This window comes from Hipposideros armiger, unplaced genomic scaffold (assembly GCF_001890085.2).
Source record: "Hipposideros armiger isolate ML-2016 unplaced genomic scaffold, ASM189008v1 scaffold_23, whole genome shotgun sequence".
Taxonomy (NCBI): Eukaryota; Metazoa; Chordata; class Mammalia; order Chiroptera; family Hipposideridae; genus Hipposideros; species Hipposideros armiger.
The window spans coordinates 6535303-6548232 of NW_017731373.1; the positions used below are offsets into that span (position 1 = coordinate 6535303).

General features: G+C 36.3%; 1 protein-coding gene and 1 pseudogene across 2 annotated transcripts in view; one reads left to right on the forward strand and one right to left on the reverse strand.

Moving 5' to 3' along the window:
* FAM117B (family with sequence similarity 117 member B) overlaps positions 1–12930 on the forward strand; it is a 108548-nt gene that overhangs the window by 66973 nt on the left and 28645 nt on the right. For both annotated transcript variants that reach the window (XM_019635767.1, XM_019635768.1), the window contains 2 exons: positions 10014–10106; positions 11052–11165. In XM_019635767.1, coding sequence (XP_019491312.1) covers positions 10014–10106; positions 11052–11165 — 207 coding nt within the window. The remainder of the gene's footprint in view (positions 1–10013; positions 10107–11051; positions 11166–12930) is intronic.
* Positions 1293–1637, reverse strand: LOC109379189 (60S ribosomal protein L35a pseudogene; annotated as a pseudogene).

Consider the following 12930-nt stretch of genomic DNA (forward strand, 5'->3'; position numbering starts at 1 on the left):
CATCTGAGGTTTCGCCAAAGCACTGGAAGACATGGTAGCTATATTCTCCCTTAACACCAACCTGTGTTCTGTTTTGATAACCTTCAAACTGAGCCCCATTGTTTGGGTAGATGATTGGGATTTGAGATTAACTTGAGGTTTACACTCCAGTAACAACTACAGAATAAAAAATACAGTGTCTGTAGTCAGTAAAAATAATGAATATTGTACACTTGAAACTTATACCCCAATATATTTAATTAAAAAAAGTAATGAATCCAAAGATTGTGACTTGTTTTGAGAAACTTTTCTTTTTTTAATTTTTCAATTACAGTTGACATTCAGTATTATTTTATATTAGTTTCAGTTATACAGCATAGTGGTTAGACATTTACATAATTTTTCCTTTTTAAAGATTTTATTGGGGAACTGGGGAACGGGAACAGCATTGGGGAATTGTTCTTCAGTCTAGTTGTGGAGGACGTCACTTCACTGGCCCATGTTGGTATTATCATTGCGCTCTTCCCAAATGAGGCAGTTGCTTGCCAGCCATTGGACAGCAGCTCACGAAAGTGCACGCCTGCTGCCGGCCAGCCCCACTGCAGCCTATGCCATCACTGGCGACTCAACGGCAGCCCAGCTCGAGCTGTTGTTCACCATCTTAGCTGTAGAGGGCGCATCATCAGTGGCCCTCATGTGGGATCTGAACGGGGTTGCTGCTGCTCAGAGCTGGCATCCCAAGCCAACTCTTAACCAACGCGCCACTCGGCCAGACCAACATTTATATAATTTAAAAAGTGATCCCCCCAATTGGTCTAGTGTCCACTTGACACTATACATAGTTACTATAATATTACTAACTGTATCCCCATATTGTACTTTATTATTTTATTTTTTAAAGAATTTTTTTTAAATTTAATTTTATTTATTTATTTATTTGTTTATTTAGCTGAGCCATCCTGCCACCTGTTGGCAGCTCAGCGGCAGCTCAGCTCAGGCCGGACTCGAACCGCTGTTGCTCAGAGCTCAAACCTTTGAGCGAGCTCTTAACCAACTGAGCCACTCAGCCGGCCCTTAAAGAATTTTTTATCTTTCAGTTGACATGTAGTAGTATATTAGTTTCAGGTGTACAATATAGTGACTAGACATTTATATAACTTACAAAGTGATCACCCCAATAAATCTAATACCCATCTGACACCATACATAACTATTACAATATTATTGTCTATATTCCTTATGCTATACTTTACATCCTCATAACTATTTTAAAAAACTTTTTTTACAAGAGAATAAATCCACTTTATTTACTTTTAAATAAGTTTAAATCCTTGAGGGGGTAGGGACAGCATTACACGGATTCTGTGTCCAATGGCCTTAGCAGGAAGGTTGCTATGGGATTTGGCATGGACCATGCCACTGTTTCCATGAGTATGAGTTGTCTTTTCCCAGATTGCTGTGGTTTTTTTCAGTTTGCCCCCCAGGAGTCACTGTTGTTTTTTTGCCTTGTACACATAAGTACATCTCGTGCCCAGAAAGAATTCAGTTTCATTTCGAGCATGAACACCAATTTTAAGACAAGCTGTGTGCTTCCTCTGGTTATGGAGACTCTGCTTATAGCCAGCAAAAATGGCCTTGTACCACAGCCTCCCAGACATATTTGTCCTTTTAGAAGCCCTGCTCCCAGTAGGCCTCTACAGGCTCCAAGGTGGTGGAAAAAGCCCCTGACCATTTTGCAACTTCCAACTTGTACTTCTTTTTTTTTTTTCTTTTTTTTTTAAATTGGGGGAGGGGAACCAGCCAAGTTGTTGTTCTTCAATATTAGTTATGGAGGGCGCCAGTCGCCATCTGGCTGCCCATCGGCAGCTTGTAGCCTCTAAGCTCAAGGTGCTGTGTTACAATCTTAGTTGCAGGTGGGCATAGCCACCATCCCAAGCTGGAGTCAAACCAGCAGCCTTGTTGTTAAGAGCGCATGCCCTATCCACTGAGCCATCCAGGCAGCAGCTCAGCTTAAGGTACCGAGTTCAGTCTTAGTTGTGGGCGGGTGTAGCCCACCATCAAACAGGCAGTCTTGTTCTTAGGAGCACCTGTTGGCAGCTCAGCTTGGGTGCAGCTTCACTGGCCCATGTGGGAATTGAACCGGTGGCCCTGTTGCTCAGAGCTCATTCTCTCAAGCTAACGCTTAACCAACTGAGTCACTCGGCCGGCCCCAATTGTACTTCTTAATCCCCTCCCCCTTTTCACCTATTCCCCCCCACCCCAACAATCAGTACTACGTTCTGTGCTTTTGTTTCTATTTTGTTTATTTTGTTCTTTAAAGTCCACATATAAGTGAAATCATATGGCATTTGTCTTTCTCTGACTTACTCCACTCAGCACAACACCCTCTAGGTCCATCCATGTTGTTACAGATGTTAAGATTTTATTTTATTTTTTTTATGGCTGAGTAATATTCCATTGTATATATGTACCAACTCTATTCATTCATCAACTGCGGGACACCCAGGTTTTCTCAATATCATGGGTATTATAAATAATGCTGCAATGAACATATGGATCTACATGTCCCTTTGATGTAGTGTTTAGATAACCAGAAGTGGGATTACTGGGTCCTTTGTCTCTTGTCATAGCTGTTGTTTTAAAGTCTGTTTCATCTGGTATAAGTATTGCTGCGTCAGCCTTTTTTGTTTGTTTTCCTTTTCAGTAAGTACCTTTTTCTATCTCTTTACTTTCAGTCTTTATGTGTCTTTCAATCTGAAGTGAGTCTCTTGTAGGCAGCATGCGAGGTTTGACAATTAAGTTTCTGAACTTGTTGCAACAATGTTGTTAACCTTTTTTGATGTCAGAGGGATTATTCATTATGAATTTGTACCCACTGGACAAACAGTCAACCAAGTTTACTATTTGGAAGTGTTGAAAAGGCTGCGTGGAAAAGTTAGACTACCTGAACTTTTCACCAACAATTCATGGCTCTTGCATCATGACAGTGCACCAGCTCACATAGCACTGTCTGTGAGGGAGTTTTTAGCCAGTACAAATAACTGTATTGAACACCCTCCCTACTCACCTGATCTGGCCCCCAGTTACTTCTTTCTTTAACCTTGCTTTTTTCTTGCTCCTAACTGCATTTTTCCTGCTGCTTTTAAAATTCTCTCTTTGTCTTTAACCTTTGACATTTTCATTATGGTGTGTCTTGGTGTGTGCCTGTTTGGGTTCATCTTGTTTGGGACTCTCTGCACGTTGGGCTTGTATGTTTATTTCCTCGCCAGGTTAGGGAAATTTTCAGTCATTACTTTCTCAAATAGGTTTTCAATTCCTTACTCTCGTCTCCTCCTGGTACCCTCATGATGTGAATGTTGGTATGCTTGATGTCCAAGAGGCCCCTTAAACTATCTTCATTTTTTTGGATTTTTTTTTTTTTGCTATTCTAATGGGGTGTTTTCTGCTACCTTATCCTCTAAATTCCTTATTCTATCCTCTGCTTCATCTAATCTATTGATTCCTCTAATGCAGTCTTCATTTCCATTATTGTATTCTTTATTTCTGACTGGTTCTTAATTATGTTTTCTATCTCCGTTTTATGTTTCCTGTCTCTTTGTCGAAGTTCTCCCTGAGATCAATGAGCATCCTTATAACCAGTGTTTTGAACTCTGCGTCTGGTAGATTTGCTTGTCTCCATTTTGTTCTGTTCTTCTTCTGGAGCTTTATTCCATTACTTTATTTGGGATGTGTTTATGTCCCCATTTTGGCTACCTCCCTGTGTTTGTTTCTATGTATTAGGTAAAGCTGTTATAACTCCCCATGTTAGTAAAGTGGCCTTATGTAGTAGGTGTCCTATGGGCTCATTGGTGCAGTCTTCCTGGTCACCTGAGCTGGGTGCTGCAGTTGTGTCCTGTGTGTGGGTTGTGTGTGCCCTCCTGTTGTAGTTGAGCCTTGACTGTTGTTTGCACATCAGTGGGAGAGACTGACTCTGAACCTGATTTTTTGTGAGGACTGGCCGTGACTACAGTGGAGGAGCTGTTGTTCAGGGGCTGTTTCTGTGGAGCAGGACTCACTTTAGAAAGGTTCTGGTGCCTGCCCAATCTGCCTTTTGGATGTATTGTTTGTGGAGATGGCTGAGTGGTGCTCTGTTGTGATCTGAAGTTGGCCACTGGGTATGTTGGCTCTGGGACCTCTTAGGAGGGGTCTATTGCTCGCTGATACCAGCCTCTGCCTTTGCCCTTCCCGGGGCCATTTGGTATGAGCTACAAAGTGATCTGCAGATGGTTGTCACTTTTGCTGAGCTTGGAGGTGCTTGGGAGAGGATAAGCTGCGAACTGCAGCTGGCTACCGTTAGTGCCAGGCTTGGAGCTGCTTAGCAAGAGGTATGGGGCATGCTTAAGCTAGATTCTGCTTGTTTGGGGTTTGTGAATCTTTGAGAGGCTTTAGAAAAGTCCTCAGTATGAGCCCAAATAGGCTGTTTGTTTGGAAAAGCCACTGGAAGCAGCTTGCGTGGGCCTGTATGTTGGGTGGGGAGGGGTCTCAGAGAATCACCAGGGCAGGACGAACAGTGTTAGCTAGGTTGATGCATACTCAGATATGGAGACTCAGATATGGTATCTGCCTGCATCTGCGTGCTGTGTATGGTGTAGGGCTCAGACAAGGAACAGTGGCTTCTGCTAGCACTTCTGTCTGGGAGAAAGTTGCCCTTCTAGCCCTTGCAGTGAAGCCAGACAATTCATTTTCTCCCTGTATGTCCCTGGTACTTTTTGAGCTCCTGCCCCAGTGCTGGAGTTCTGAGTGAGTGAATCCATCAGTAAATCTGTGCCCCAGCCCTTTAAGAGGAATACTTGAGACTCCATCTGCCATCTGTGTCATTTAGCCAGAATCTCTACTGGTTTTCACAGCCAGAAGTTATGGGGAACTTCTTTTCCCGGCACTGGAACCTTGGACTGCAGAGCCTTTGTGGGGTTGGGACCCCTTGCTTCTTAGTGGTGTCCTTTGTAGCCAAGACACGCCTCCCAATTTTTAACTGCCACATGTGGGTGTGGGACCAGCTCCTTCCATGTCTCCATCTGTTTTACCAATTTCAGTGTAGCTTCTTATTGTATCCTTAGTTACAGGACTTCTGTTCAGCTGGACTTTAGGGAATTCTCAATGATGGTTGTTTTGTAGTTGTAATTTTGATGTGGTCGTGAGACTAGGCAAGCACATCATTTACCTACTCTGCGATTTTGACCAGAACCTAGAAATTATGACTTTTTTAACCAAAGACTTCTGTGGAACTCTGCATTTATTCAAAATCTGTAACTTTGCTGAGAATAGGGCATGTAATATAGAGAATGAGTACAGTATTTACTTGCTTTCTGCTTAATCTAAATGTTATGTTTAAATTCGTGTCAGTGTATTTCCTTGAACATTTCTACAACCCTCTTTATCTCCTTTGCAGTTTCAGGTTCAGTGAGTTCGGAGATTTTGCCTTACAAGGAATATATAATCAGATAAGCCATCGGGAGTCCATTGATTGATCTGTGGAGGCAGTTTAGTAAAGTCTTTTCAGTAAGCTACTATACTGTAGCTCTGACCTCAGTGAGTTAAAGTATAAATCTCATATGCTCTTCATCTTTTAAAAAAGATTTTATTAAAATAATAGCTAACATACAATATTATATTAATTTCAGGTGTACACCATAGTTATTCAACATTTTTTCACCTTCTTCTAAATGTCCCCCAAATGGGAATGTAAGGATACAAATGTAAAGAAAATTCGTAATTATCATACTGTTAATCTTGGTTGCAAAGCTTACATAGAATCTCCTTAAGCATAATACAGTAATACTTGGGCACTCTAGTCTTTCATTCACAAGTGGGGCCCCCATCTTTGGCAAGTGAATTTAGCACCAACATGATTAATCAGACATTCTCAAATTCTTCATTTGCAGATGTTGGATTCCCTAATGTATGTATGCTAGTTAATGAAGTCATCTTTTTAAATTTGGTAAGATATATGTAACAAAATTTGCCATTTTGATAATTTTTAAGTATACAATTTAATGGCATTAATTTCATTCACAATGTTGTGCAGCCCTCACATTATTTCCAAAACTTTTTTATCACCCGAAACAGAAGCTCTAATTCCCTATTCTTTTCCAGCCCTTGGTAACCACTGTTCCACTCTGAATCTGTGAATTTGCCCAATCTTGATATTTTATGTAATGCAATAATAATTATCAGTCCTCGTATATCAGGCTCATTTTGCTTAGCATGTTTTCAAGGTTCATCCATGTTGTAGCTTGTATCCGAATTTCATCTCTAAGCTATTTTTTCTAACCTATTAATTATTCTTGTTCTTATGTTTCATTTGTACTTAACTAATCTATGGGAAACTTTCAATTTCTTTGCTTTTCCTTAAATTAATTTTTATACTTAAAATTAATATCTTTAATAATTTCCCTATTTTTAAAATACCTTTATTTTGGAAAGTCTCAAGTTTATAGAGACGTTGCAAGAACTTTTTTCATATTTTGCTCTTTTTATTTGTTTATATGTAATTGTTATTAATATTGTTATTTGCTAATCATTAGTAAGGTACAGACATTGACTCTTCTCAAATACTTCAGAATGTATATGAAGAAGTACTCAAAATATTACCAATATGATTACCAAATTCAGGACATTTAACATTAAATAACATACCATTATTTAATATGTTGTACATATACAATTTTTTTTTATTTTCCCCAATAATATTCTCTGTAGCAGTTTCTCCTGTAAGCCAGAATCTAGTAAAGGAACATACGTGGTATTTCGATGTCATGTTTCTTTCTTTCTTTTTTCTTTTTAATTTTATTGGGGAGCAGCTGTAGTCATTGGTTACACATTGCTTTCATGGTACAATGGCATAGTTGTCTCTTTTAGGGAGGGCACAGCTCACAGTGTCCCATGCAGGATTCGAACTGGCAACCTTGGTTTTATCAGCACCACACTAACCAACTGAGCTAACTGGTAACCCCCAAGATGTCATGTTTCTTTAGTATTCATTAATCTGGAACAGTCCCACAGCTTTTCTTTGTCTTTCATGACATTGATGCTTTTTTAAGAGCGTAAGCCAGTATTTTTGTTGACTTCTGATTTTGGGTTTATCTGTTTTTTTCACGTTTAGATTCAAGTTACTACATTTTTGGCAGGAATATTGTATGTGATGTGTGTTCCTCTCTGTGCATGTGCATCAACAGGTGCATGTCATCAGTGATGTTAAGTTTGATGAGCCACATTCCTTTGTAACTCAGTAATATGTGGGAAATATTTGAAACTAAATATCCTGCTGAACACACTTTCACCCATTGGGTTTAGCATTGGTTGATGATTCTTGTTTAAATCAACAATTACTGTAGTAGTTCCAAATATTATAGTTTTCTAACTCTCCTGTCATTCTTTCTGCATTTATTTTTTGTTGTAATACTATTTGATAGAAGTATTTCTTACAGAATTGTCCTAAGTGGATTTTATAAACGTCATCTAATATGACTTCATATTCTGCATCTTTCCTTTTTTTTTTTTCAAACTAAGAAAGTGTTCTACATACAGATAAATTGAAAGAATACTAGAGCTGCTATTAGATTCAACAGTGTTAAACAGCCATATTTGCTTTTGTGTTTGTATGTGTGTGTTTACTGCTCTTTCTGAAAGTATGCTGCATATATCATACACTTTATTCCTAGATTCTTCAGCATATATCTTCTAAGAAGGATCCTTCCTATTTAACCACAGTAACATTAGCTCATCTAGGAAAATTAATAATTCCATAATTTCATATAACATCCAGTCCATGTTAAATGTCCCCATGATTTCTTTTTTTTTTTTAACCAGGATCCAATCTGATATATTGTATATTCCTTGTACTTGGTTTCTCTTTAGTCCTGTTAATTTAGAAGAGGTTATTCTCATACTTTTTTGGTCTTAATTAACATTGTTATTTTATGAATTCTCTCATGTATTTGTAAAAGACACAATTTTTCCCTTTGTAATTAGCAAGTAATCTTTCGAGTACTTTTTTGCACCACATGAATATTCTGTTCCCTAGTAACTTTTCACTTAACAGTTTTAGTATCTATTGATGATTCTTGCCTAAATCATTTATTTGTTTGGAGGTTTCAAAACAAAAAATAAAGATTTTTTTTTCTCTTAAATACAAGATAGTATATTCTACAATCTTCTGCAGCCTTATTTTTCATTTAAGGACATTATTCATATAGAAACATTCCCCATTATCTTAAAAGTTTTTCCTTTTTATATAGAGGTATTATTTTGAATAGGCTATACATTCATTCATATAGCACAAATTCAAGAGGTACATAAGGGTATACAGTGAAAGATCTTTCTCCCATAAGGCAGCCACTGATATCAGTTTCTTTTGCTACCATGTATATTCTTCCAGAGATAGTTGATATATGTATATATTCATTCTAGCATTCCTATATAAAGGTAGTTGCTATACATACTGGACTGAGTCTTGAGTTTTTCACTTAACAATATCTCATGGAGATTATTTTTTGTATCATTACATTTTGAATTTCCTTACTTGTTTTTCATAGCTTCATAGTGTTCTGTTGTAAAGATATACTGTAATTTATTTAGCCAATCTTCTTTATATTCTAATATTTTACTTGTAAAAACAGTGCTACAGGGAATAACATATGATGCATCACTTTGTGATAATATATAATTTTGTACATCTACCAAGATAAATTAGCAAAAGAGAAATTGCTCTGTTAAACAGTAGATGCATCTATAAATTTGACAGCAGTTGTTGAATCTCCTTCCAAATCGGCTGTACTAATATACACTCCCACCAGCAGTGTAGGAGAGTGTATGTTATCAAATCACTCAATATTTGTGTTTTAACTTTCATTTTTCTTATTATGGGTGAGGTTGAGCATTTTTTCATGTGCCAAGAACTCATTTGTATTTTTTTTCTGATGTACTTGTTTTTAAATTCTGGATTTTGTGCAGTCACTAAGGATTTAACATTTTTGAGGCTATACTGTACTCTGCAAATATTTTAAAGCAAGACAAAACACAGGATAGAGATTAAGATTATGAACTCTGGATTTAGGTTTATGTCTTTGCCACTTCTTAGCTGTGAGATCTTAGGCAACTGATTTATTCTCTCATTGTCACAGCTTCCTTATCTGCAAAATTGGTAGAACTTTTCGTATGTCTTAAATCTGATAATACATTGAAGACGCTTCACTGTGATTTTATAAAGCATAGTACCTAGCACACAATAAGATCATAGGAATGTTAGCTGTTATTAATATGCATTTGTTCAATAAGTGCTATCCTTACATAAAAATAATATAACTATTTTTTATTAGTAATAGAAATGAAATAAGCTAAAATGTTGTAATTAGGTAACGTGCTGGGAGAATTGTGGGTGATTTGTATCATTTTAAATATTTTCTGGTATCTAACTTTAATGGGAATGTATTTTATAATAGAAAAGTATGATATATGTTATTTTTTTTAGAAAGGGAATGTTTTTTAGGTTTATTGAGATATAATTGACATATAGCATTGTATAAGTTTAAGGCATACAGCATAATGACTTGACATACATAGTATATTGCCAGATGATTACCACAATAAATTTAGTTAACATCTATCACCTCATACAGTTATAAAAACATTTATTTCCTTGTGATGAGAACTTTTAGAGTCTACTCTCTTAGCAACTTTCAAATATACCATACAGCAGTGTTAATTATAAACATCATGTTGTACATTACAGCTCCAGTACTTATTTATATTATAACTGGAAGTTTGTACCAACCCCCTGGCTCTGGTAGCCACAAATATGTTCTCCATTTCTATGTTTCTTTGTTTTAGATTCCACATATATGAGATCGTACAATATTTGTCTTTCTCTATTTGACTTATTTCATTTGATGTAATGCCCTCAAGTTCCATCTGTGTTATTAGAAGTATAGTATACATTATTGCTAAATGATTAACTGTTTTATTAAAATACCCCTTACCTCTTTTTCCCATTATAGACAGAGAGTGCATGGGCCGAAGAATACTCTGAAAAGAAGAAAGGGTCCCACAAGCGTTCAGCATCCTGGGGCAGTACAGATCAACTTAAGGAGGTCAGCAAAATGGTTCTAAGGAAGTGGATGTGGAAGTTTGATCCCATCGTTGGCTATTTCCTTGAAATTCTGGGCAGCAGGAATTAGTCAATTTCCTGTGTGTGTGTGTGTGTGTGTGTGTGTGTGTGTGTGTGTGTGTGTGTAGTTTACTTGAGAAATAGCAACAGAAAAAGTTATGTAGATTGGGTAAAGATTTGAATGGAGAAATGTATGCGTTACTTATCTGATTATGTGTTTGTCTTTTTTTTAAATGAATCTGTACCTGTTATAATATAAATATCTTGTATGAACTAGTAGTGATACAACAAATTCACATTTATTATTTCTGTATATAATGTTATGTTTCTGAAATTCAGTAACCCAGTATAACCAAGTTGATTATGTCCCTATGTGTGATTATCATTTTCTCTGCCTATAATTATGCCATTTTCATTTTACACATAATGTAGAAATAAAACAGAAAAATTTAGTCAAGGAATAATATGGAATATTGATCGAAATTGTATTATATAAAGATTGTATCCATGAATACTGTTCATGGCCTGAATAGATTTTTAAATAATGTTTAATTTTTTTGGAGCTGTTGAAAGGCTAAGTGTTTGATAAAGAAATCTAAATCTAAATAAAATGTGACTTGTAAAGGCAATGAGAGAATAATTATTCTTTTTGAATTCTTTGTGAAAGCTATAATATAATTATTCTAAATGCTGGGAGGCTTGAAGGCTCAGAACAGTGTTGGAACATAATTTTGTTTCTCTTTAAAAGGAATATAAACATACGCTCATGGGTGTATGTACATAAATATAAATTTTTTACAGTAAGTCAGACATTGTGGTATGGTTTAGAAATTCAAAAGATTTATTCAGGGTTAATTTATTAAACAAGGATATGTTTTATGTAGTATAGAAAACTCTCTAATGCACTTGTTATTTTTCCCTTTTTCAGATTGCAAAATTACGCCAGCAATTGCAGAGAAGTAAACACAGCAGTCGGCATCATCGAGATAAAGAAAGACAGTCTCCATTCCATGGCAACCATGCAGCTATTAACCAGTGTCAGGTAGGAGCAGAGATACCACAAAATCGAGACAAGGGATTTGTTGTTTGTTAGTGATTTGTTATACTGTTCAGGACAAGATGTTCAAAAGCATATTTGAAACAATGATTAAATACTGAATCACAGTCTTTATTTAAAAAAAGAAAAGAATATTAAGCTGACAAAATGATATTTTCTTTTGGTGACCTGTGATATGACTTTTAGGAGACATAACTATTTACATATTTTGATTTACCATATTTTTGTCTTTATCAATTTAGTACATTGGAGGCAGAATAATATAGAGATGTAAGTACTGGAACCAGTCCTGGACAAGTAATCTCTTCTTTCTAAGTTTCAGTTTCCTTATCTGAAGATTGAGGATAATAATAATAACCTGTCTCATTAAAGTCTTTTAGTAGGGGGAAAACCTTTAGCTTCTTTTATTCCTTAATGGAACCCTGTGAGCTGCTTTTGATGGCTCACACAGGGAGTATTTCTCTTTAACTGACTAGAAATTGGATGGGGTCCCAAACAAGAGGATATAACCCTTGTAAACATTTATGCACCCAACATAGGAGCACCTAAATACATAAAGTAAATATTGACAGACATAAAGGGAGAGATCTAGAGTAATACAGTGATAGTAGAGGACTTTAATACCCCATTGACATCAATGGACAGATCTTCAAACAGAAAATCAGCAAGGAAACAGTGGCTTTAAATGACATATTTGACTAGATGGCTTTGATATTTTTGGAGTTCATCCCAGAGCAGAAGAATATACATTCTTGACAAGTGCATATGGAATATTTTCCAGGATAGACCACATGTTAGGCCAAAACAAGTCTCAGTAAATTCAAGAAGATTGAAATATAAATGTCTAACCACTATGCTGTAGACATTGTTAAAATGTCCGTACTATCCAAAGCAATCTACAGATTCAGTACAATACCTATCAAAATACCAATGGCATTTTTCACAGAACTAGAACTAATAATCCTAAAATTTCTATGGAACCACATATGACCCTGAATAGCCAAAGCAATACTGAGAAAAAAACAAAGTTGGCTATTAAACTATACTACAAGGATATAGTAATCAAAACGTCATGGTACTGGCATAAAAACAGACACATCGATCAATGGAACAGAATAGACAGCCCAGTAATAAAGCATTGTTGCTTATGGTCAATTAATCTATGACAAAGGAAGCAAAAATATACAATGGTATAAAGACAATCTCTTCCATAAGTGGTATTGGAAAAACTGGACAGATAACATGCAAAAAATGAAACTAGACCACTTTTATACCATATACAGGAATCACCTCAAAGTGGATTAAAGACTTAAATATTGGGTTTTGCAACGAAAAACAGAAAAAATACGTCATGACTTTTCCGACAACCCAATGTAAGACCTGAAACCATTTTAAAACTCTTCGAGGAAAAAGAAGCAGCAAACTCTCTGACGTTGCTCTTAGTAATATATTTTTGGATTTATTTCCTTGGGCAAGGGAAACAAAAGAAATAATAAAGAAATGGGACTACGTCAAACTAAAAAGTGTTTGCACAGGAAAGTAAACTATCAACTAAAGGAAAAGCAACCTACTGAATGGGCGGAGGTATTTACCAATGATACATCTGATAAGGGGTTAACATCCAAAATTTAAAAATAACTCGTTCAACTTAACACCAAAAAACCCCAAACAATCCAATTAAAAAATGGGCAGAGGACCTAAAAACACATTTCTCCGAAGAGGACATACAGGTGACCAATAGACATATGAA